This window comes from Semicossyphus pulcher, unplaced genomic scaffold (assembly GCF_022749685.1).
Source record: "Semicossyphus pulcher isolate SPU_LCO1_2020_fin unplaced genomic scaffold, fSemPul1.0.p SCAF_6, whole genome shotgun sequence".
NCBI lineage: Eukaryota > Metazoa > Chordata > Actinopteri > Labriformes > Labridae > Semicossyphus > Semicossyphus pulcher.
Genome location: NW_027211737.1, coordinates 29438673 through 29464587, shown reverse-complemented (window position 1 = coordinate 29464587; position 25915 = coordinate 29438673). Strand labels below are relative to the sequence as shown.

General features: G+C 43.4%; 1 protein-coding gene across 1 annotated transcript; it reads left to right on the top strand.

Annotated features, from left to right (window-relative positions):
• Window positions 1-227: 227 nt before the first annotated feature.
• Window positions 228-25498, top strand: gcn1 (GCN1 activator of EIF2AK4). Its single transcript, XM_069682973.1, has 57 exons — window positions 228-260; window positions 1140-1242; window positions 1333-1396; window positions 1639-1770; window positions 2117-2225; window positions 2425-2523; window positions 3805-3939; window positions 4052-4229; window positions 4317-4391; window positions 4517-4645; window positions 4719-4769; window positions 4860-4958; window positions 5069-5242; window positions 5665-5817; window positions 5922-6014; window positions 6104-6179; window positions 6551-6710; window positions 6868-7057; window positions 7210-7334; window positions 7519-7697; window positions 7793-7886; window positions 7974-8087; window positions 8180-8378; window positions 8462-8614; window positions 8736-8917; window positions 9157-9237; window positions 10263-10406; window positions 10604-10728; window positions 10885-11074; window positions 11166-11236; window positions 11619-11784; window positions 12131-12325; window positions 12443-12689; window positions 12783-12904; window positions 13154-13268; window positions 13513-13692; window positions 14422-14642; window positions 14740-14808; window positions 14901-15039; window positions 15141-15337; window positions 15544-15686; window positions 15780-15897; window positions 16065-16280; window positions 16369-16533; window positions 16833-16994; window positions 17077-17169; window positions 17261-17404; window positions 17499-17768; window positions 17857-17970; window positions 18105-18335; window positions 18419-18612; window positions 20105-20219; window positions 20539-20635; window positions 20812-20960; window positions 23426-23536; window positions 24580-24801; window positions 24896-25498. Exons 1-57 carry the CDS (start codon window positions 243-245, stop codon window positions 25019-25021), a joined length of 8016 nt encoding a protein of 2671 aa, XP_069539074.1. The 5' UTR covers window positions 228-242; the 3' UTR covers window positions 25022-25498.
• Window positions 25499-25915: the final 417 nt, after the last annotated feature.

The window sequence follows — 25915 nt, the reverse complement described above, 5'->3', positions numbered from 1 at the left end:
CTCTCGCCTGTTTACCCCGATGTTGTTTTTGTTTTATGTCTTCTATGTTTTGTAATAGATATTTGTATTAATTAACACACTGTATACATTTGTGCTGATCGTCCCTAATTTGTTTTGTAAATTTCTGTGTTGTGTTTAATAAAAAAAATTAAAAAAAATTAAAAAAACAGGAAATAGGTGACGTAGCGGTTTTGACCCGGAACTGACACATGGGAAGTCTTTCCTGCAACAAGACCGGCAAGATGGCAGCGGACACGCAGGTTTGTGTGGCTGTTTTTTAAAAGTAGAGTACACGTTTATCGAAAGTAACACAAGTGCGGCACTAAACGAATTCGTGCTGTATCGAGTACAGCTTTACAAACACATTGATATGTGTTGGTATTCAACAAGAAACTGGTGCTAAAATAAAAAATAGCTACCGAGCAGGCTACTCGCTCAGTGCTACGTAGCCCCACTGTGACTTCATTACACTGAACTGCATCCGCAGCTAACGATAGCCACCATATACTGAAAAACACTGGGCTTTGGCCACAGTGGAGGCCGAGCTTTAGCTTCATTTGGCTAGTACCTACTTGTTTACCAAGTCATGTGAGGTTTTCACTTTGTCATTAGTAGCTCTGAACTCTGAGTTCAGCAGAAAATCAGTGTACGTGATGATGAGTTAAGCCACACCTTCCATGAGTAGTAAAAAGTCCTCCTTTAATTGTTATTAAATTAAATGCACAATATATAAATCACCGTGGTAGACGCAGACACAATTATAGTATTTCCTCAGCTGAGAATATCTTACTTATTGGGCATTAAATAAACAACAAACTGCTGTGCAAAGAAACAATTACATTTTCTTGATGTCGCTTTAAGATTATTTTTTCCCCAGTTGTATCAGAGCCAAATTAATAACCGTCACAACTACATGTAATCCATCCTCATATGATTAAAGTCCTGTAATGAAGATCCTAAAGATTATCAACAGGTATATAACTAGATCCCAAAACAGACAGAATAACAATATTCACATTCCCTGTCCGATATAATCGCAAGTATCTTGTGTTCCTTGACTGTACGCAGACTGAGAAGATTACTTTACTTCACTGAAGTAATTCAACCAATCCCGTTACTAAAGGTGGCTATTATTTCAGGTTTCAGACACACTGAAGAAGTTTGCTGTCAAGGTGACAACAGCCAGTGTGAAAGAGCGGAAGGAGATATTCAAAGAGCTCAAACAGTGTATTAAGGGCAAAGGTGAGTTTGTGTGATTTGATTTTATTCTCTATTTGTAAATATGTTTCGACAACCAACACTAATGTTTCTACATAAAACTGTGTTTCTCAGAGTTACCAGAGCCTGCCATCAAAGGACTATGCAAGCTCTTCTGTCTCACTCCACACAGATATCGGTGGGTACATGTAATGTCTTTAATGTTTCGGCAAGTTAAGTCTGGCAAGGAAATCTACTTTCATAATTTTCAGTTTTTGTTTAAACCATTTAGATTCAACTGTATGGTTTCATAGGCTGTAGTTCGTGCTGCTTTTGAACCGTGTTGTATTTTAAAGATAGCTGTTGCTGTTGTTGGTATAGATGGGGTCAATTAAGTCAAAGAAAGACCAGTGATTGTATATGTTTTTGTGTTTAAATCAGGGATGCTGCATCACGCAGAGAGCTCCTCTCTGTCATTGCCCAGCTGGCTGAGAGTCAGCCTAACATCCTGGTCACCAGCCTCCTCCACTGCCTTCTGAATAGTGGAGTCATCAGCAAAAGTGGCGAGCCAAGGTACTGCTCTGAACATCATGTTGCATCCTTTATCTTTATCTATTTTGATAAAGTTGTGTTGCTGCACAACTTAATAAATTCCTACATTTACAGATGCGATCCAATGCATCACCACAGCTTTGTCAATAAAGGACAATACATTTCCCGTTGTTTTACAGGCAGGGTGCTCGCAACACAATAAACTACATAAATACACTATAACAAGTTTGCGCTGTATATTATTAAATAAGTAATAGGTTTATTAATTGAAACAAATATATATGGTTGTATGAGTAACGTCTTAAGGTTGCATATCTTTCTGGTTTTCTTTGCTCCTCTTTAATGCTCGCTTTTATTGTGTATGCAGCAAAAGCGCAGGTTCCGCCGCCTTCATCGGCTTGTCTTGGACCTGTCTTTTAGTCCCCAGTGTTTTTTCTGCCCAAGAGAAAAGAGAAGGACCCGTCTGGAAGAAAATGGTCAGTGAATTGCTTTGTTTGAAATGAAAAATGTATTTAAATGTGATTCTGTAATCACAGTTTATACCTGGTCATACAGTTCTTACTGAGCTGTTCATGTGGTGCTGTCTTGGTTACCTGATGAAGGGGCAAACCAGGGCCAGTGTTTTACTTTGGATGTTGGTGTTATTATTGTGGTCTGTTATCCTCTCATCTGTAGGTAGAGATTCAGAGTCTTCTTGTGGCTGAAGTGGTAGGTGGAGCCAAGACCACCGCTCAGAAATCAAGCCTCAAGAATCTCAGTCACCTCTGGGTCGAAGTAAGTGCAGAACACTGTATGCCCTATACACTGGCAGTATCAGAATCGGGGATTATTTCCAAGTAGGTTTTGGTGCAGAACAATTAACACAGAACTAGAATAAAAATCAGTAAAAGACTTAAATTGAATAAGATAAAAAACAGGCAATAAGAATAAAAATATGAAAAGCAATATGTATAAAACAAAATATATACAACAGGTGTGATTAAAAACTGTACAGATGTGCAGGATATTAGTGAGTGCAAAAAGCTTACAGTACAAAATAAAAATAGCGCAGTGTACAGACAACATAAAAGTGCAGTGTAATGTAACGCACATCTGAATTAGAGTCTGAACCTTTGTGAAGTGTTGAGTGACTGAGGGGCTGGATGAGAGTCTGTGTCACGTGCGGGCCTTGTTGATGAGGGAGGCAGCAGAGAGGAAGAAACTGCTCCTCTGTCGGGAGGTTTTGGTCCTGATGGAGCGCAGCCTCCTGCCAGAGGGGAGGGACTGTAAAAGACACGTGTTGATCTTGACGGAAGGGATAATCTCAAGCAATGATGAGACTGTGTTGCCTTTTTTTAAACCACCGACTTATCACTAAACAAACCAAAGACAGAGTTTCAAGTAATCCCAAGTTATAAACAGTTTTTTGGGCAGATGTGCTATTCCTTTTGTCTAATCTGGGGATAGACATGACATGGAGTTGTATTTACTGTCACTGATGTTTATCAGCTATGTGCACAGTGTGACCAGTTAGTTAGAATTTTCAAGAATAAAGAATTTTGTTATTGTAATACCACACTTTAACATTGGGTAACATCATGCCCTGAAATGAAGGAGAAAATAAAGCCATGTACGACCAAGAGCCCACGAGCTTATTAAATGGGTTGTCGTGATGTTACGTCAATGCTGGTTTCTCTTATGTGTATCTTGAATGAATTTACTGTTGAATGCTGCAAGCCCTCAGTAAGAGAAACGTAAGACGTTTTGGAAATGTTCTTTTTTGTTAACAATTAAATTACAGTTTAACAAGTAATTATAGGTGAATAATAGTAGTGATAAATAGATTGAACCTGATAGAGACCACAAAGATTTGCTTCAAATGATTAGCTGTTACAGAACAGTTCTTGTAAGTCACCAGTGGCTTTAGTCATGGTAAAGGAGGGGAAGGCTGATGTTTGAAGAGCTCAGGTGGGATCAAAACTCATGAATGCTGTGGGTCTGTAAAATGTAATGAACCTAACTGTATGAGACACACGGATCCTGGATGCGACTGACATATTTTGTTGTGTTAAACAGAACCCTGGACTGGTTGATGAATACATCAGCACACTGTTGAGTTTGGAACAGAGCCCCACCACTCTGGCTATACTCGGGGTGTGTTTAGACTTCTGCACTGCCCAGAAAGACAGAGCTACAATAGAAAAGCACAAGGTAGATATTTTATTTTTTTGTTGTTAACCATGGATAAGATTGTGCTTTCATACTTTACACTCATATTTTCTTGGAATCTGAGATACAGAAACATGTCTTGTGTCTTTTTCAGAGTGCCCTGTTGGACCTGTACATAAAATCAGTCCTCATGAGCAAGACAAAACCACGACAGCACATTCTGGAAAAGAGCGTCTCTTTGCTGCGTCACGTGTCCCATTCAGAGTTCAAAGAGCTGCTCCTCCCGACGCTGCAGAAGACGATGCTCCGCAGCCCAGAGAACGCCATGCAGAGTGAGAAGCCTTCAGCTTCTTATGACAGCGTGTTGTCGACTTAGGCAGCTTTCATACAGTAAATTTGACTGCTCTCTCTTTTTTTAGCCGTTTCCTGCCTTCTGTCGGCCGTAACCCTGGACCTCAGTCAGTATGCCATGGATATCGGAAAAGCTATTGCGAGTAAGGCCTTAAGAGATGCTCATTTATTTAGCTGTCACTGTCAGACGGGTATGATTTGTCACGTGGAAAATAATAAGTGAAAGACAGGAAACTTATTTGTATTAAATTACTGCTGTGCGTTTCAGGCCAGCTGAAAGCCAATAATGCCCAGCTGATGGAGGAGGCGATCCAGGCCATGCACAACCTGGCTCAGCAGTGTAGCGACCCCACGTCTGTGCAGGACATTGTCACACACCTCTTTAAGATCCTCGGAGGTAAACTTGGCATCAACTTTTAGATTTAACATTCCCTTTGTTGTTTCTGCTCGTCTAATTGATGTCTTTGCAGGGTCTGAGGGAAAGCTCACAGTTGTGGCACAGAAGATGAGTGTGTTGTCAGGTAAGAGGCCTTTCACGCCTTTATTATCCATGAGCAGGAACCGCAAACAGACATTTTATTAACCTGAGAATGTTTATGTTCTTGTGGTAGGGATTTCAAGCTGCAGCCATCACGCTGTGTCAGGAACCTCCAGCCAGACTCTCAGCTCAGCAGTCACCGTGATGTTCATCCCTTATTTACAACAAGAAGGTATCGTTACTTTTCTTTGTCTCCTTCCTACTCCACAGATTATCAGATCTAACCTTTGGCAGCAGAGCAGTGATTGAGTCTGGTCCTTAATTTGCTTGTGTTTTGTTCAGTTCACGAGGGCACCTTGGTGCACGCGGTGTCCGTGCTCACCCAGTGGAGCAGTCGTCTCACAGTGGAAGTCCCAACTGCTCTGCTGGATTGGTTAAAGAAGGCTTTCACCCTCAAGACGTCCACCTCTCTGGTTCGACACGCCTACCTTCAGGCAATGCTGGGGGCCTTCAGAGGTCAGTCACACAAGAGATGAAATATACACGTCCCTAACTTCAATTTAATGCTTTGTAAATGGTAAATGGGCTGCACTTAGTCAGACTAGATATGTTGTTGCTCTCGTTGCCTGTCTCCATCCTGCATCCCCCTATATCCCATTTTTCGGCCCGTCCAGTTTTTCCTTGTTTTATCAATTGATTGGTAAAGTGCCAAGCTACCCCTCAGGAACCAATCTTATCTCATTCGCACACATTCATACACTGATTGATGTGCCGATGGAGCACTTGGATCAGTATCAAGCCTAAGGACATTTGACATGTGGACTGTAAGAGCCAGGAGTCAAACCCAACTTACCAATAGAAGATGACCCGTTCTCCCTCTGAGCCATAGCTGCCTCTCTCTTGTCTTGGTCCTTATTACCTTCTCCTTTTGTTTACAGGTGACACGCTGGCTCAAGCCTCAGACTTTATGCCCTTGCTCCTCCAAACAGTGGAGAAGGCAGTGGCACAAAACTCCCAGCATGCTCTTCTTGCAGAAGGTGTGTCAGCTTCTGTACTTTTGAGTCGACTGGCCATGTTGGAGACACAGTCAGGTGAGGCTGGCATTTCTTCATCCAAACGTATGAAGCCTGTAGAAGAACTCATAGCGTTGGTGCGTTGAAGGTGACGGTGGTTGTTTGTCTTTATGTCTCTGCAGAGGCAAAGTTTTCTGGCTTTTGGAACCTGATCCTGGATGAGAAGAAGCCACTTTTCACCACAGAGAAGTTCCTCTCCCAGGCCAACGATGAAAGTATGTCAATTCAGCCGACTGCCTTAAAAGCTTTTGAGCCTTTTACAGTATTGAAACATTAAATAATTGCTTGTTTGTTCTTTCTTTAGCTCTGCTCACGGTGCTCCTGCTCTGTGAAAGGCTCTTCTTGGACCATGCTCAAAGGCTTAACACCAGCAAATCACAGTAAATCAGTGCTTTTTACATGCAGAGAACTTTTGACCTTAGACCGCTTAAGTTAAACAATGCGCCAAGCAGCATTCAAGACGTGAGAGGCATTGTTTATATATTTTATACATCGTGTGTACCCTTGGGAATTCCAGAACACATCATTGCTGGCAAACACCAATATGTTCCTTGAACGTCAACTTAGCTAAACACTGTCTGCTGACTCGTGTGTAATGCATCATTTTATAACCTCCAAATCTTAGATCAAACACAGGGTATCCATTATGCACACGTAAAGTTGAAATATAAGTGGTGGCAGGGTTAAGCAGTAATACCTGGCGCTTGTTTTTTAGTGTATGAATGTTCTGTTGTCTGCGACTGTTCTGCAGGATGTATCATCAGGCTACTGTTGGGGTTCTGCTGTCTCGGAGCTGGCGTGTGAGGAAGCGGGCTAAGCAGACGGTCAGAAAGCTGCTCTCCTCTCTGGGTGGATCAAGTCTTGCCCATGGCCTTTTGGGAGAGCTGCATGTGGCCATCAACAAGCACACGGTAGGGACTGCTTATATCCCTAGACATCAAAAACGTAGAACTACCTGGGCCCTTTGCTGCATCAGCTGTAACTGTCAGATAAAGGCTAATGCCCCAATAAACTCTGCTATCTATCTATCTCTACCTCATTAATTACTGTGTGCTTAAAAACTTTTAGATTTTGCCACAAGACCTCCTGGTATCAGAGTCGGGAGAGCTGACTGAGCTGGGTCGCAGCTATGTTCCCCCTCGTGTCCTGCTGGATGCGCTGTGTGTCGTTTGCTCCTCTGCCAGCCAATGGGGCGATCCCGCCGAAGCAGAGAACTTGGCCATGGAGACCCTGATAGTCACACATCACCCTTCCATTGGTATGAGAATTGAGTTGCCCTGGACAGTGAATATGTTGCCCAGTCATTAACCACAGTAACTATTAGCTGTTATGGATGTCTTTTGGGGGTTGTGGGGATACTGTATCGGCGCCCCGTCTCCTCTTAGACATCTCTCGTCCACTCTCTTTCAGTCGAAGCTCGCCGCGGTCTCTGGCCTGTTCTGCTCCTCTCCATGAACCTAAAAGCTGAAGAATTTATCGAAAAAAATCTGGAGGCTATTCTGCCGCGTCTACTGGAGGTCGACGCTGACAACAAGGTCTGAAATAGACACACATCTCTTTAATCTGCAAATAAGAATACTGCACGTATGTGTACTAAACTGACTCCTGTGGAAAAAACAACAGTTTATAACATTCTGCATGTAGCAGGAAGATTTGTGTTCGACACTTATATATTTTACACGCTACCAGGATATTAAGAGGTCAAGTTTTTCTCCTCAGGCGGTGAAAAATGCGGTCGGTGCCCTGTGTGGCCTCTCCCCCAACAAGCTATTACCTCGGGTAATCATTCATATCACAGAGGGGCTCTCCAGACCCGCTCTCCTCCAGGTTACCAGGGAGGAATATGCCATCATGCTCACACCTGAAGGAGATCTGTACGACAACAGCATCATCCAAAGGTAACGCACAGCTCTCCTGTCACTTTGAATTTCTTATATCAACGCCAATCAGGAGGACTACTGTTGTGTAATCTGTCTTCCTTTGCTTGTTGTAGTGCCCAGAAGGAAAGCACCAAGAAAGCCAACATGAAGAGAGAGAACAAGGCCTACTCCTACAAGGAACAAATCATTGAACTGGAGTTACAAGAGGTAAAGTGCTCTTGCTCTCTCTTGCTTTAGATTTTTTTTTGGTGGTGTTACGTCTGAAACACATTCTTATTTGTTTTTATACGACAGGAGATAAAGAAGAAAAAAGGCATCAAAGAGGAACTGCAGCTGACCAGCAAACAGAAGGAAATGATGCAAAATCAGCTGGAAAAGGAGGCTGCTATTCGCAAGAGACTCCAAGAGGTATGGAGCCAAGTGACGAGAGTGATTTCTCTTAAACTTAGAATCTGAAATTTTTCCTTAATGAGCCAATTTCTAATTTTCCTTGTCATCAGCTGGATGTGGAGTTGCAGAGTGTGGTGGGATTACTGGAAGCCACGCTGAAAGAGGGACCAGCTCTGATCACCAGGGAGCTCCCTGCTGTCCTCCAGGTCTTAATGCCTCTGCTGCAGTCCCCTCTGGCTGCCCCGAGCATCCAGCAGGTCTTCTTGGACATAGGAGTGTGCCTCATGCCAAAACACCTTCATCATCTAGGTACATGGCTTATCTTTGCATTGTATTGTATTTACAGACATAACCACAGCCTCCGGAGACCATGTTACTTCTTTCCCTTCTAGCCATGCTCGTGGGACATGTGACGTTACGGTTGCTGAAGCCAGAGTGTGATCTGGACGAGGCTTGGGAACAGGAGAACCTGGACACAGCAGCCCAACGCACAGTACTGCTACTGCACAACCACACAGTCCCACAGAGAGATGCCAAGACTGCTGGTGAGCACAGCCACTGACACTTTTAAAGTTTTGAGACTGGAGATATAGAGTAATCGAAGCAGTAATCACTGTAGCAAGAAACTAAGTGAGTAAACTATTTTGTGTTGTTTTTTTTCTTCAGACGGGGCTCAGCTGTCCGCCCCTGCCTTCTCCTTTTGCTTCCCTCTTCTCAACGTTATGCTCAGGGACTCTTCTGGCAGCACTGAGGAGACGGAGAACTTGATGGCCAGAGCCTTACAAGTCATCACTGAACACTCCCAGCTTCGGGCTGCCACAGAAATGGATGACATTGCTATAGATGAGGTAGATAGATCTTCTTAGAAACATTCTTTGTTTGAAGAGCAAAAAGCAATCAGTGCAGACAACTTAAAATGAATGTTTATGCATGTATTTTCTCTCTAGTCGTACAGTGTCCTTTGTGCTTGAATGCAGTGTTCATAGTTGCTTTGCTGACAGAGCAATACGTTTGTTAAAATAAATGGCGTTGCAGTTTGAGAACACGTTTCATCGATCTGTCCTTACGTTGTTTTTTCTTGACTCAGAATGGCCCGGAGCTGCTGCCGCGTGTCAACATGCTGCTGCTGCTAACAAGAGTCATTTCCACAGCCACCCCACGACTGCAGGTAAACACAGGATTTAACAGAGTTTAATTCATTTTAGGTTAAATTCTGTTTTTTCTGAATCTGTCCACTGTTTGTTTTTAATTCTATGTGACGAGTCTGCTTTAGTTTTTTTTTGTTAAATTAAATTATTCTGTGTCCTGTTTAACAACCTTTTTTAATTGTAAGACAAAAGACAAGAAAGACAAGAAGCGCGTTATTTCTCCTTTTACATTTCGTATGGATTAATGTATGTTTGTTTTGACAGATGGATGGGTGTTTCTGTTTCTGTTTGTGCCTTTGTGTGTGTGTTTGTTTGGTTGTATCTTTGTTTGTGTCTGTTTGTTTGTCATTTGTGTGTTTATTTGCATCTTTGTTTGTTTGTTTGTTTGTTTGTTTATTTGCATATTTGTGTCTTGCCTCATTTGTTTAATTTTTAGCTGTTTGTCTTTATTTTGTGTTGTTGTGTGTCTGTTTGTGTCGCTCTTTTTTTTTATGTTGTATGTTATTTATTTATTTTCTTTGTGCCATTGTTTGTTTGTGTTTCACATGGCTTTGTTTGTTTGTGTCTTTGTTTGTTTTCTCTCTTTCTTTGTGTTTCTGAGTTTGTTCTGTTTTCCTTAGTTTTTTGTGTTATGGCTTATGTCTGTTTGTTTATTAATTGATTTGATTTAGTTTTTTTGTTTATTTATTTGTTTCTTATGTATTGCTTTTGTTTGTTTTTTGTCATGGCTTTAGGTCTGTTTGTTTATTCTTTTTGTCTGTTTTGTTGTAAGTTTATTTGTTTTTCTTTCTTTAGTTTCTTATAGTTTCAGTTGGAAATAAAATAACAGGATGCAATAGAGATAGTTTACCTGTCTAGGGTGTACCCCACCTTTTACCCAGTGTCAGGTGGGATTAGCGATCAGAGATCAGCTGGGATGATTGGTATGATTGGTTAATGTACCTCTTAACTAATAATAGTGCGTATGCTTTAGATACACTTGTGCCATGCACTTTGGACCATGAACTACAGATCATTTAAATAGAGCTACCCATCTGTGTTTCAGGTGTTGGCTGCTCAGTGCCTGACTGCGCTGTGTGCCAGTGCTGGAGGAGGAGATGGCTGCACTGTGGCGGAGCAGCCAGAGATAGATGTCCTGCTCAGCGCTCTGCTGTCACCCTGCTTCTCTGTCCGGGACGCTGCCCTCAGGGTGAGCTTTGCATTAGTTAGATATTTGATAAAGATTGGCCTATCCCCCGGTAGAGCAAACGGATGCGATGTAGATGATTTATATATGAAGTACTGCCTACTCAGATTTAGTGTTAATCTTGGTGAAGTGACAAATTATAAAGCCTCACGCGTGTCGCTGTTAGATAGGCTGTTAACACATTGTCTCTCTTTGCTCAGGGGTTGTTGGAGATGGAGTTCGCTCTGCCCACGGACAGTTCAGATATCACAGGGCTTAGTTTGCTGCGCAGGCTTTGGGTTGCCCGGTTTGATGTTGAGGAGGAGGGCCGAGCCTTGGCTGAAAAGTATGTATTATTCTTTTTCTATACACTATAACTTATTCTGGGTCCCTCCCTACAAAACAAGTTTAATATTTTCCAGCAGCAGTCTCTGTGTTTGAAATGTTTTTGCTTTCCACATTTAATTCCCGTCCCAATTCTGGGCTTGTCCTTCCTCCTCAGGCTCTGGGAGTCTCTCGATCTGGAGCTGGTACCTGAGATCTGCTCTCTGCTGATTGGAGACGTCACCCACCACGAAGAAGCTGTCCGTTCTGCCGCCGCCGAAGCTTTATCAAACGCTGTTTCCCAGTACAGAGACCAGTCTGCCACAGTACTCGGCCAGCTTACCGAGCTATACCATCAGAAACTCTATGTGAGACCCTGCCCCGTTATAAAAACAGGCTATTACTGTATCTAGTGGAACGATGGGAGTGTGATACATTTGTTCTTTATTGTTTTTAAAGAGACCCCCTCCTGTGCTCGATGCCCTGGGCAGAGTCATCTCTGAAGCTCCACCTGACCAGTGGGAGGCCAGGTAAAGCTTACATTCTGTTTTGTTTGAAGTTGTGTGCTTGGGAAATTGAAATTCTGTATTTTTCAGGCACCCAAGCACATGAACGCACGATTCAACACTCTAATATTTGCATTAGCTTCTGGAAGTTAAGGCAGAAACATTTGTTCCAACAGGAAGAGATAAGATACCAAACAGTAATGTTCATGACTGAATGTTCTGACAGATTATACCCTTTTCCGTAGTCTCGGAGGATTTCTCATTAATGTATTGCTGTGGTAGTTATATCTTAGATTTTAAGATAAAAGATAATCCCATTGTAACAGAGAGCTCTTGAATCAGTATGATCATAACTGCTTCGTGTCTTGCACTAACGGCTTTTGTCACACACACTCTTCTTTGTCAGGTGTGGAATCGCTCTGGCTCTGAACAAGCTGTCCCAGTATTTGGATGAATCTCAGGTCACCCCTCTCTTCCTCTTCTTCGTTCCCGACGCACTGAACGACCGCCACACTGAGGTGCGGCGCTGCATGCTGGATGCTGCTCTCTCGGCTCTGAACACTCATGGAAAGGTACTGCTAACAGCTTTTATTCTACATTACACAGCCCAAATCGAAGATGCTTTCAGTAGCCCTTTTGACACTGCCAGTTCAAGGCAGGATTATTAAGCCTCTGTTACGTTCCATCTTCTATGTGGGGCGAAGTCATTCCTCCTCTGAGCCAGCATCAGAGGGAGTAACAGAGGTGAAACAGCATAGCCAATTTAGAATGACAAAGGTGGCACGAGGACAGAGCTTCGTTACGGCGCTGAGGCAGAACCGCAGTGTAAAAGGGGCTAATTATGTATGTTTTATGTTTAATAATAATTTGACCCTTAACCCCTTGCACTGTGCCTTCTCTCTGTGACTCATCCAACAGGACAACGTGAGCTGCCTGCTACCAGTGTTTGAGGAGTTTCTAAAAAACGCCCCTCAGGACGCCAGCTATGACTCTGTCCGTCAGAGCGTGGTTATTCTCATGGGCTCCTTGGCAAAACATCTGGACAAGAACGACCCCAAGGTCAAACCCATCGTGGCCAAGCTCATCACTGCACTCTCTACACCTTCACAGCAGGTAAACATTCGCTTCTTTATTTTTGCTCACGTGTTGTTCAGCATCCTTAAATTACTGTAGTTAATTGTAGCCACACGCCCTTAAAATTCTCTCATGTGGTTTGTCATCCCTCATCAGGTCCAGGAGTCTGTGGCCAGCTGTTTGCCTCCTTTAGTCCCTGCCATCAAGGAAGATGCTGCAGGGATTGTAAGGAACCTGCTGCAGCTGCTGCTGGAGAGCGACAAATACGCAGAGAGGAAGGGAGCAGCGTACGGACTGGCCGGCCTGGTCAAAGGACTCGGGATCCTGGCACTCAAACAGCAGGAGATTATGACCACGCTGACCGACGCCATCCAGGACAAGAAAAACTTCAGACGGAGGGAAGGTCGGTGAAGTATCTAACCACTGAGCTGTTTGGTTTCTTTTCTGCAATCAAATGAAACACAAAAACACTCACCCGTGGTTTTTCTCTGTCTAGGAGCGCTGTTTGCATTTGAGATGCTGTGTAACATGTTGGGAAAGCTGTTTGAGCCGTATGTGGTCCATGTGCTGCCACACCTCCTGCTCTGCTTCGGAGACGGAAACCAGTATGTCAGAGAGGTGAGCAGGCCGATCATATCTCCAAGTCCTTCGTCTCTTGTGCATTAATATCTCACATTTGAGAAGTCTTGCAAGGTGTTACAATACTTGTTTTAGAAGCAGTTTCGTCAAACCTGTCCTGAATGTATCATGAAAATATCTTCCTATGAGTTATGATGTCTTTCCGTACCTTCCAAGGTAACATGTAATCAATATTTCTTTCACTTACTCAGACATTTGTGTATTGACCCCTGGTTTCTCTTGCACCAGGCTGCAGATGACTGTGCCAAAGCTGTGATGAGGAACCTGAGCGCCCATGGAGTGAAACTGGTCCTTCCCTCCCTGCTGGTGGCCCTGGAGGAGGAGTCCTGGAGAACTAAAGCAGGTGAGGAGGAGCCTCTGCATGCACTGGATGTCTTCAGAGGATGGGAAATTATTAGGCCAGTTTTTCACACACATTCCCTTTGATATAAACGTACATATGCACTGCCTTGTCACACATAATGAGGAACAGTTTTCACTTGTAGCCGTTTAGGTCATTATTATCGTTGAGTTCATGATCAGTGTGATGGTGTGTGAGTGCTCATTCAAAGAGTGCTCTTTGTGAACAACTTTCCTCTTTCCTCCAGGCTCTGTGGAGTTGCTTGGTGCCATGGCTTTCTGTGCACCCAAGCAGTTGTCCTCTTGCCTGCCCAGCATCGTGCCCAAGCTGACCGAGGTGCTGACTGACTCCCATGTGAAGGTGCAGAAGGCTGGGCAGCAGGCCCTCCGACAGATTGGCTCTGTAATCCGTAACCCTGAAATCCTGGGTAAGTGACGTAAACTTTAACACTTTTGATCATGCTCTAAACATAGACTGTGTTCTCTAGTTCACTGACCCGCTAGCTCAGGTCATCCGAAGCAAGCTCAAGAGATGCTAGGCGTTGGCCGTGGTCCTCCAGACCACCTGATGTAATAATATAAGAGAAGTAGGGGCGCTGGTGTAGCTCGGTTGGTAGAGCCCATGTCTGGAGGCCGTAGTCCTCGGCCCACTGATCGCAGGTTAGACTCCCAGTCCATCCATCCAGCTTAACCTGTTCAGGATTGCTGGGGGCTGGAGCCTATCCCAGCTGTCAGTGGGCAAAGGGCAGGGTACACCCTGGACTGGTCGCCAGCCAATCACAGGGCTGACACACACAGAGACAGACAACCTTTCGCATTCACACCTATGGGCAATTTAGAGTCACAAATTAATCATCACCACCCTATCTGCATTGGTTGCTGTGCAGGCATCAGTAGCAACTTCAGCTGGTTTGCAGCTTTTTTTTTGCTGGGTTACACACTTTAAAAGAAACATCTGTACAACTTCATGTAGGGCAGGAGAGAAGCCGCTTTAGCTGCTATATGCATTAAACAATGCATTCAGAAACAGTGCCAGTCAGAAAAATTAGTTTAGACATCCCCAGGCTTAAATTATGGTACAGAATATTATGGTCAATGCAATTTCGTAAGATTTATCAAACTAGTATTTTGATACCATGTCATCCGTCTTCTTTCAGCAATTACCCCCATCCTGCTGGACGCTCTCACTGACCCCTCCAGGAGAACCCAGACGTGTCTGCAGACGCTGCTTGACACAAAGTTTGTACACTTCATCGACGCCCCTTCCCTGGCCCTCATCATGCCGATTGTCCAGAGAGCCTTCCAGGATCGTTCCACTGACACTCGCAAGATGGCCGCTCAGATCATTGGCAACATGTACTCCCTCACTGACCAGAAGGTACGCAGTATTTACTTAATATTTTAATGAACTGAGTCCTTCCAAACCGCTGCACTGTAAAGTAAACTTGTGATGATGTGATACGTGTTCTTTGCAGGATCTGTCACCCTACCTGCCTAGTGTTATTCCTGGACTGAAGGCGTCTCTGTTGGACCCGGTGCCTGAGGTGAGTTTAGTTACAGAAACAGTGCTTCAGTAATACATGCTCCGTGTCTTCGAAGTTGTGACTGCAGCTACTCTTCTTCTTTTCCTCTCCAGGTGCGCACAGTCTCAGCCAAAGCCCTCGGTGCCATGGTGAAGGGGATGGGTGAATCCTGCTTTGACGACCTGTTGCCGTGGCTCATGGAGACACTGGCCTCTGAACAGAGCTCTGTAGATCGTTCTGGAGCGGCACAAGGTCGGTTCTTTTAAGCTCTGTCCCTTGTGTTTCTGAGTTTCTCTGTGTATCAATAATTGAATAACCTGACTGAGTGTTTGAATGTGTGTCGGTGTCTTTAGGTCTGGCTGAGGTGATGGCTGGACTGGGGGTGGAGAAGCTGGACAAGCTGATGCCAGATGTGGTGCAAACAGCCAGCAAGATAGACATCGCTTCCCATGTCAGAGACGGCTACATCATGATGTTCATCTACCTGCCGCTCACCTTCGGAGACAAGTTTACTCCCTACGTCGGGCCTATCATCCCCTGCATTCTGAAGGTATTTTAACAAATGTTTTAGTAAGTAATTGCCTAACAGAAGCTGACCCAGTTACATTACAGAAATGTAATGTCAATCATATAAGTGACGACAGTTCTGGGAGGCTTTAAGATTTATACATTTGAACAGTTTTTGTTGAGAGTTACAATATATTATATTATAGGCTATTCAGTCTCTGCTCTTCCCCTCTCTGTGTCGTCCAACAGGCTCTTGCTGATGAGAACGAATATGTCAGAGACACAGCGCTTCGTGCAGGCCAGCGGATAATCAGCATGTATGCTGAGACCGCCATCGCACTGCTGCTTCCTGAGCTGGAACAGGGCCTGTTCGATGACCTGTGGAGAATCAGGTCAAAATGAAATACACGTTAGAACGTCAGAGACTCAGTAAATGTGACTCTTTCATTGACCAGACGTGTGTACGTGTTGTTGTTCGTCTGCAGGTTCAGCTCTGTGCAACTACTTGGAGATCTGTTGTTCCATATCTCCGGAGTGACAGGAAAGATGACCACAGAGACGGCGTCAGAGGACGACAACTTTGGAACAGCTGCATCCAATAAAGTATGAGTACTGTACATTTCTACAAAATAAACCTTTACAGAGCTGCCCAGTTGATAAAGGGAGGAAAAGTGTTTATATTGCAAGTACAGCAGTGTGTTGTTCTCCTTTGTGTGAAGTATTTATACTTTATTTGTGGAGGAACTGACCTCTAACCTTTTCTGTCCCAGGCTATCATTGGGGCTCTGGGTGCTGAGCGTCGTAACCGTGTCCTGTCTGGTCTCTATATGGGCCGCTCAGACACTCAGCTGGTAGTTCGACAGGCTTCCCTCCACGTGTGGAAGATTGTGGTGTCCAACACCCCCAGAACCCTTCGAGAGATCCTCCCAACCCTTTTTACTCTCTTGCTTGGCTTCTTGGCTTCGACCTGTCCTGACAAGAGAACGGTATTTCTTGGCAACTATCTACCGTGTTGTTGTCTTTTTCCCTATCTCTGTGTAAGTCTTAAGAGCTCTGTGTGTTTCTTGGATTTAGATAGCGGCTCGGACGCTGGGTGACCTGGTCCGGAAGCTGGGAGAGAAGATTCTCCCTGAGATTATTCCTATACTGGAGGAGGGACTCCGGTCTGACAAGAGTGATGAGAGGCAGGGAGTCTGCATCGGCCTCAGTGAGATCATGAAGTCCACCAGCAAGGATGCGGTGAGTCGAGGAGATGTGACTCACAAATTCTCACTTCCCCACTCGTTTTATTGACCTGATTTTTAGCAGTTTTTCAATCATCAAAAGAAAACCCTTGAAAGGTACCTATTATATAAAGGTTTGTCACAAGGTCTCGAAGGTTAGAAGTTATAAGACGAGCTTGGTAAACCATCTCTGGTTTGAATCGGGAGAGCGACCTGTTGCGTGTCCATCTCTCCTTAGTGTCTCTAAGTTTTTCTTTACTGTCAATCAAAAGTGAAACTACAATAAAACATGAACCTGATGGTGTTGTGCTGTAGGTGCTCGTCTTCTCGGAGTCGCTGGTCCCCACCGTGAGGAAAGCTCTCTGTGATCCTCTGGAGGAGGTCCGAGAGGCTGCAGCCAAAACCTTTGAGCAGCTTCATGCAACCATCGGTCACCAGGCGCTGGACGACATCCTGCCCACCCTGCTCAAACAGCTGGTGAGGGAACACGAACATAGCTCAGGCAGCACAGAGTTTTTCATCTGGATTTAAAAACTTAACGCTCCGTGTCTTTTCTCAGGATGATGAGGACACCGCTGAGTTTGCTCTGGATGGCCTGAAGCAAGTTATGGCGGTGAAGAGTCGTTCTGTGCTACCTTACTTGGTTCCAAAGGTAAAGTGTCTCAGTCAAGATCTCCTTTTTTAGGCTTTATTATCGTCTTCATGTATCTGACTAAAGCGGATGTCCTTTCCGGCGATAACAGCTGACTGCTCCTCCTGTGAACACCCGTGTGTTGGCGTTCCTGTCCGCTGTGGCCGGTGATGCTCTGACTCGCCACCTGGGAGTCATCTTGCCTGCTATACTTTCCTCCCTCAAAGAAAAGCTAGGAGCAGAAGATGAAGCGCAGGTAACAATGGCGTATCTACTGCTGCTATTGTGTTAGAGCCTTTATTTCTTTGATAATTAACTAACCAGAATCCATAAATGTTTGTTTCCTACAGGAGCTGTGCAGCTGTCAAACAGTCATCCTCTCTGTGGAGGATGAAGTGGGCCAGCGGATCATCATAGAAGACCTGCTTGAGGCCACACGAGGCGCTGACCCCGGCCTCAGACAGGCGTCCGTCACCATCCTCCATGCCTACTTTGCCCGCACTCGCCTAGACTACAGTGCCCATACTCGCACCCTGCTGTCAGGGCTCATCCGCCTTCTCAATGACTCCAACCCAGAGGTCCTGTCTCAGAGCTGGGACACCATCAACTCCATAACCAAGGTGTGTGGATGACATGAATATAAAAGTGGTTTAGATCAGTACTGTAATCATTTTTTAACTGTTCTGATTGTGTTGTTCGCATGTATAGAAACTGGACGCAAGCAGCCAGCTGGCCCTGATTGATGACCTGCATCGAGACATTAGATCAGCAGCTGCAGACGTTAGGGGTCAGCACCTGCCTGGCTTCTGTCTGCCCAAGAAGGTAGGAAGGCTCCTTCTGACAAACCGAACAACTCCCACATCTGAAATTGAATTTAGGTGGTTTAATACTGCTGACTCTGCTTACAGGGTTTCTCATCAACACATCATATTTTCTCTCCGTGTCTCCTTCCGCAGGGTGTGACCTGTATCCTGCCCGTCCTCAGGGAAGGTGTCCTCACTGGGAGCCCTGAGCAGAAAGAAGAGGCTGCTAAAGCCTTGGGAGGGGTGATCAAACTGACCTCCCCTGAGGCACTGCGGCCCTCTGTTGTCAACATCACTGGACCACTTATTCGAATCTTGGGAGATAGATTTGCCTGGACGGTGAAGACGGCTCTGCTGGAGACTCTTACCTTGCTGCTGGCAAAGGTCTGTATGCGTTCCTGCTCATGGGAAACGGCCACAGATGATCAAGTACTTATTCTAACCACTGGACTGTATTCCTCCTCCAGGTGGGCATCGCCCTGAAGCCCTTCCTGCCTCAGCTGCAGACCACTTTCCTGAAGGCTCTGCAGGACTCGAGCCGTGCTGTGAGGCTGAGGGCTGCTGAGGCTCTAGGCCAACTGGTTTCCATCCACACTAAGGTGGACCCGCTCTTCACTGAGCAGCTTTCTGCCATCCGCAATGCTGAGGACTCAGGAGTCAGGTGAGCACCAATCTCGGACAACCGTGAACATGCCAAGCGTGTAGCCAGCAGTGGTGATAAACGACTTCCAGTCAAGACTTCCTTTCTGCGCGCTGCATTTCTTTCTTGTGATTTGCTGACGATGCAGGTTTGTAAAAAGTAAAAATGATGCTTTGTCAGGTGTGTCCTCAAAAGGAGAAGCAAACAACTTTAAAATGTTCGTTTGTTGAACGGCGGTCGGATCGATCATTTCTGATGCATTCAAAGAAGTCGGGAAATCTGAACACTGAACGGCTTTTTCGTGACACACAGTCGAGATAATTTATCTCAGAATTTTAGATCTAGAGCGGATTGTTAGCTGAACTTGCTGCAGATGTCTGTTTATAGAGATTAACAAGCTGTGAGATAGCCGCTGATGGGAGCCGGGTGTCATTACGGCGCATTACGTTCCACCTGCTTTTGCTCTCTTCGTGGACTGTTATTCCTGCATACGCCGCAGCCTGCTGATACGTGATTGGTCAATATTACTCGGACTACAAGCGTAGTACAAACGGAAACCAGAACACTTACCGTCCCTGAAATCCACGTCCCTGTAAATCGAGAATAGGTGAGCACTAATGCAGCAGATTAACACTTAAGTTGGAAGAGACTTAACCAGGTTGGTTGTCAGCTAAAGCTCTAATTGAACTATTTTTGGGAATAGATTGATTAAGAGAAATAATATCACAGGCGCCGAGAACACAGATTTAATTACATGTGGGATGTTTTTAGTTGTTACTTTAGTAAGACATCATGGTGGACGACTGAATCTTAAAATCAGAACACACTAATTGTTTCCATGTACAGAAATTATCGTGAACATTTTTCATTTCGCTGGAAATCCACGAGCCAATTAGACCCACGTTTCAGAATCAGCGGTCTGGGGGAGTTGGCCCCAAGATGATGACCGGAACAAGAAAGAAAAATCGATTTCCATTACTCAGATTTATTTAGTTATTTTTGAAACATTGTTTACAAGTGGAGCTCTTTGAAGAGGACATCTACTCTTTGGTGAAATTATAAAAACACAAAGAGTCAGTATTTGATAGCTAACAAGACATGTCCGCACAGAATTGCCAAAATATACTTTTTTGCTGTTATTTAAAAATAGTGTCACCATTACAATGTTTGTCCATCAGAGGGCACTGCTGAGTTCAACCAGGAATTGTCCCACGCAGTAGATATCTTTGTAGCAGTTTTTTAATCGCCAAATTTAAGGAACCAAACATGTTTTATTTTCATCTATTTTTATGTAAAGAGTTCTGTTGCTATCAGATTTCTTAAACATCAATATTTGTATTCCTTCAAAAGTCAGAATTGAGCCAGGGTGTAATCTCAAAGCTGGAGAAGTATTCACAAACTTTAAAAAATGAATGAAAACAAATTAACTTTGGATTTACCAGTGGTATGGTTCATGTCTTTAAAAAGTTTTTATATATTTACCATGCTCATTTTTTGTTCTAATTTCTCACAGAGAGACCATGCTCCAAGCCTTAAGGTTTGTCATCCAGGGGGCCGGGTCAAAGGTGGACCCAGCCATCCGCAAGAACATCACCACCACATTACTGGGCATGCTGGGGCATGATGAGGTATGACTGGAACCACAAATGTCCTCTAGCAGCAACTAGAGCTTATTTTAATCTGTGGCAGCATGTCTGTTTTTTCCAACCCAGGGTCCTAATTGCTGCTGATTGCATTAATAATGATCAATACATGCTAAAATATAAGCACAATGGAGGGATGTTACAGTGAGTTGTTCAGTGGTGTAGTTTCCTCTGTGATCACAGCAGAAAAACGGAAGCCAGGCTGAGAGGATGTGGTTTTTATAAAAGGGTTTTGAGCCTTCGTGTCTGTGTGAGAATAAATGACACTCTGTGTCTGTCTGGCTGTCTGAATGCGTGCGTGTAGGATGCAACACGTATGGCGTCAGCCGGCTGTGTCGGTGAGCTGTGTGCCTTCCTGTCAGAAGAGGAGCTGAAGACTTTGTTACTTCAGCACGTCTTGGGTTGGTATTAATATACAGTTATTGTCACATAACATATCACATTATGTTTATCATCTGGGGTTTATTTCATCAGTTAACTTGGTGCACATACTGATATGATTAAAGTGACTCACAGACATTGTTTTCTTGTAATACTCTGCTTTGACTGTGAGTAATGTTTTTTTCCCGCCCTTCAGCGGACGTGTCTGGTGTTGATTGGATGGTGCGTCACGGTCGAAGCTTGGCCCTGGCCATAGCCATCAAGTCTGCTCCTGAGAAGCTGAGTGAGAAAGAATACTGTGATACCGTGACGGAGACAATTCTGGCCAACGCCACAGCTGACAGGGTGAGGAGAAAGTCTGAGAAACACGGTTATTTAACCCTCTGATGCATGAATTATGAAAGCCTTGGTCAAGATTTTTCACTCAAGAAGTGTTTTCATTCTTCTCAGGACATGAAAAAAAACAATTCAACTTTTTTTTCCCAAAAATATGATTTTCATAAAGTTACAGACATGTCCAATCCAGTGGACTACATGCGCCTGAGCACTCAACATAAAACATTGTGACTCAATGTTCGGCCTGAATAAGAAAACCAATGACACTCATAGCTGTGAATCTTACACCTGAATGTGTCAAACCATCTCCGACAGGAGAAACATTATTGAGTCTCCACGGCTCTATAAGGATGCAGGACTGGTATTAGCATGCCCTTACACTAGCATGTTGTTTTCCCACATGGTTAATCTTAATTTTCTACATATTGGAAATAAAAATTTCAGATTCCAAACGGATAATATCAGAATACGGAAAATAACTTTTTAGTAGCTGTCCGGCTATCCAGAGGGTTAAAAATCTATATCTGTCATAAACATATAAACCTGGTTGTGATGAATATCCTGTGAAAGTCATTTATTTTGATATTTTGACTAATATGGTAATTATAGACTTGTGGTTTTGATTTTCTGACACCTGCTGTAACACTTGCTTGGTTGGGGTCTTGTTGTTACCACAAGACTGCCAGGCAGCATCCAGGAGACTCTTTTATTTTACTTCTACTACTAGCCGAGAAATAGTCTGGGTCAGGGGTGTCACACTCATATTAGGCAGGGGGCCGGATTTGTTCAGATGAGACCTCAAAGGTGCTGACATCACGATGTCTGAACACATGGATATATTGGCCAACACAGTTTTATCATTTGAAATCATTCAATAAGAGCCAACAGATGCTTTTACCAATCATTGAGCATTTCATGTTGTTGCATAAACAACAAAAAATGGAAGAAAGCATCGTGCGGTCCTCGCGACAAATTTGAATGTCTTTGTCATTCACTGATGATGCATTTGAAAGAATGTAGGTTACAGCTATAAAGCTCGCAAGTTGCATGTTAGTTCATGAAAATAATATTAGTACATAATGATACAGTACAGTCGAAGTATAATATCAAGTGATATAGGAAACTTTTTCCTATTTTCTAAACAACAGTCCATTTAGTGTTTAAATCTCTTTGTAGTTCATTAATTATTCATTTGAAATATTGACGGTTCAGGCTGTAAAACAGCCGCCTATTGTCCGGAAAGTCCGACCTGATGTCGGGGTTACACCAGCTGCGTTTGTGGCCGGTAGGTTGTGAAAGTGACGGTGGTCAGGGCCTGAGACTTTTTGCCTGTCTGTCGTAGTTTCAGAGCTGTGGGGATTTTCATTACGTCACTCAGATGTCCGTGCGTCAACCGACTGTGCTGTTTAGACTTCATCACTCATTTTAATACCTGCTCGCATAAATATGTTCGCATGAGTATGTCCCAATCATACAGACTATCTCTGATGCGAATGCTGTCTTTGATAAAGTAACGTCAAACGATCAGATGTAGTGCGTAATCCCTCTCCAGCTGAGTGAAGACAGTAAATCGACTTTTAAACTCGAGCATGAGCCGCTGCGTCTGCCACAGAACCAATTTCTTTTGTCGTAGTACTCTGTGACGAGTTTGTTGCGGCCCTGCATGTTAGCGTTCATCACATTCAAATGTTCTGTAATGCCCACTGAAAAATCAAGACCTGTAACCCTGTCTGGCTTATCTTACTCTGCCACTCGCTTTCCTCTCTGTGCCATGAACTGAGCGATCTCTGTGCGTAATTGAAAGAAGCGTTAGAGCACCGCTCCTCGGCTCAACCAGCGGACCTCAGTGTGAGGGCAGCCTGTGTGTAAGATCGTGATCAGATAAAGAGCGTCAAAGTGGCGGTCTCTCTCTCTCTATATATATCGATAAAAATCTCGTATAAATAGGTTTGTTTTTTTTTTCCTTCCTGTCCCCCAAAATGTCTCGCATCTTTTTGTTGACATGTTTTTACACTAATTAAACCAACGAAATACAAAGTGTTGCTGCTGAGCTTTAGAGTTACTGGCAGGCAATGTTTGGTTAGTGTACCATGCTCTGTCCAAAGGTATTTCCCTCATCAGGTCATGCTGTAGCTTCATTATCACAGCAGGCATGAAAGTTGACTCAACTTTCTTCCCCAAATTTTTCCTAACATGTAAAACTACTGATTTAAGTTGAAGATGAAGTTTCATCCATGACTGAACAAAGAAACAGACTGTAGCCTAGTTACATATTAACCTGTCTGTTTGAACACTCTGACGTTCAGCAAACTACTGCTGCACATGGCGAAAAAATCTCTTCTTTCAGTATTAAAAAGAACTTTATGTTACTTAATTAGTCTAGCTGTAAATCTTGTGTCCTCTTCTGTTTCCTGACTTACATTCTTGTTTCCTCGTATGAGTCGGCTGACATTGTGATTCTTCTCTCCCTACAGATTCCGATTGCAACCAGTGGGATCAGAGCGGTGGGATACCTGATGAGGCATCATCTCAGAACTGAGGGAGGCGGTAGTGTTTCCCAGCGCACCGTCACACAATTTGTCAAGGTAGAGTAGCAGGAACGGTTTCATTCAACTGATGAGCAAAGGCTGTTTACTTCCCTTCACTGTATTCTTATAAGTGAGGAAGCGGGTCCCCATAAGTGACTGAAAGGTTTTTCACCCTATTGGTTCTGGTTTTGTTTAAATTTTATAGTGTTGGAAAATTACTTACTATTTTCAATAGTTGTTTTTTAGATAAACAAATGACCGTATTTCTACTGCAGCCATTTTCTTATTTTGTGCCATATTTCAAGTTTAAACAGTTGTTACTTTAAAGTATGGCTTGATGTCCGTCCTGGTTTTCACTATCAATTGTCTTATTAGTTGCTCATCAGTCGAGAAGTGGTAAAATGATAACTATTACCATACACCCCACATTTATACCGCTTACAACCTGGAATGTACAACATTACAACAAGGTGGGAAGCTCAAATTCTGAGTGTGACAACAGGAAAATGACCCCTGTGTGAATGTGTAAGCTGTCGCTTGTAGTTAAAACCCTACAGATAAGTATCCCTCAACTCTGCAGTTCCCCTCATTGTTCTGGTTTTATAGACCCAAATTTGCTCCATGTTTGCTGGTCTTAAAAATGCCCTGCTTCCTCTTGCCTTGCCACAAAACATCCATGAATGCTGCTTTGAAATATATCTAATTTAATTCATTAAGTCATTGCCTAAGCATGACTTAATGTAGAACATCATTTTCTTTCTTTAATATTTTGCCAACTGTAATTTTCTCTTATTACAAGCCTAGTATTGATATTGTACTAGAAGTATGAAAAATTTTGAGTAGTCAACTAAAGAAGTGTAGAATTTAATACATTATGATTGTAATAAACTCCAGCTGCCAAGGCCAGTCCATTAAAGTAAGCTTAATCCATTTTTCTCTGAATACCAGGGAACTGAGTCTTTTATCATTTGTCAGAAATGATTCATATTATTTTACAAATTACTAAGTAACACACTGAAATCTCATAATGAAAGCTAATGCAAAAAATAGTATTAGGGCCATAACCGTGTTTGACATCTGTCGTCTGTTTGACCACGCAGTGTCTTCAGAATCAGTCCAGTGACATCAGACTGGTCACCGAGCGGGTGCTGTGGTGGGTTTTCAAAGATCCTGCAACACCCTCCATGGAGGCCAATCTCATCAAGCCCCTACTCAAGACTCTGCTGGACAACACCAAAGACAAGAACACCAGCGTCAGAGCTCAGAGTGAACACACCATCGTCAACCTGCTGCGACTCCGCCAGGGAGAAGAAACCATGCAGGTCAGACTGCTATAAACTAAACTAATACTATAAACAAATGTATATAACATGAGATAAAACTCTTATTTTGCTTTTCGCTATTTCTACTATTCAGAGTATTACTGCCATTCTGGACTCTGCAAGCAACGACCTGCTGTCAGAGTGTCATCGCCGGTCCTTGAAGAAAATCGCCAGCCAGCAAGACTCCAATGAAGAGATAGACGACACCATCCTAACATGATGGAGCAGGACTAAGAAATGAAATGACCTCTGTGTACAATCCCCAAAACACTCATCACACATGCCCATGTTGCCTTTAATGGACCAAGGGTGAGATGGGTTTTCCCGCATATTCCCCAACAAATACCTTTTTTTTCTTTCTTTCTTTGATTCAGTGTTTTAGAAGACTTTAAACCCAATTTAAACCTTTTATTTTTATTTGATCTCATAATGGCCAGGTTATACTCCTGTACCTAACTACATAAGGCCAATTCTGTTTTGATGTTTCAGTGTTTTCCTGCTCATCACCAAACAAGTTCAAATGTTTCAATTGCTGCTGTAATGAAAAAACACACCCCTTTTTTTTTTAACCCTTATTTGGACTTCTGTGTCAGAGTCATTTGGGGGAAATGCAACCTCTTATAAGAGAAACATCATTCTTATGTCTGTGATATGGTTGTAAAAAGGCAATACAAAATAAAAAACGATCTTGATTTCATGCTGTAGTGGTTGTAGTTGGTTGTCTCACCCAGCTTGTTTGGGGCTCATCAACAGGAATTAAAGAGAAAGTTCCAATTTTATTTTATTGTGCTTGGGTATAGTAAGCACTTTATGAGATGGCATTACTCAAATGTGTGTTAAAGGGATGGGGTGGATTAACTATATCCCATGGTGGTAATTAGTGTGTTTATAGTATGATTTATGTTGTCTAGACTAATTTTTAATAATTGAACAGAGACCACAAAAAAAGTGGAAAACGTTTTTTTATAACAGGTTAAGCTATAAACTCATTTCCATCTGTGGTCTCTGGGCAGGTGATTTATTTTAGATGTTGTGAATCAACGTGTTGGTACGGGTCTGCTGCCCTTCCTGTAGCATGAGTCTTGTGTTCATCAATGGGCTGGGACAGCTCTGG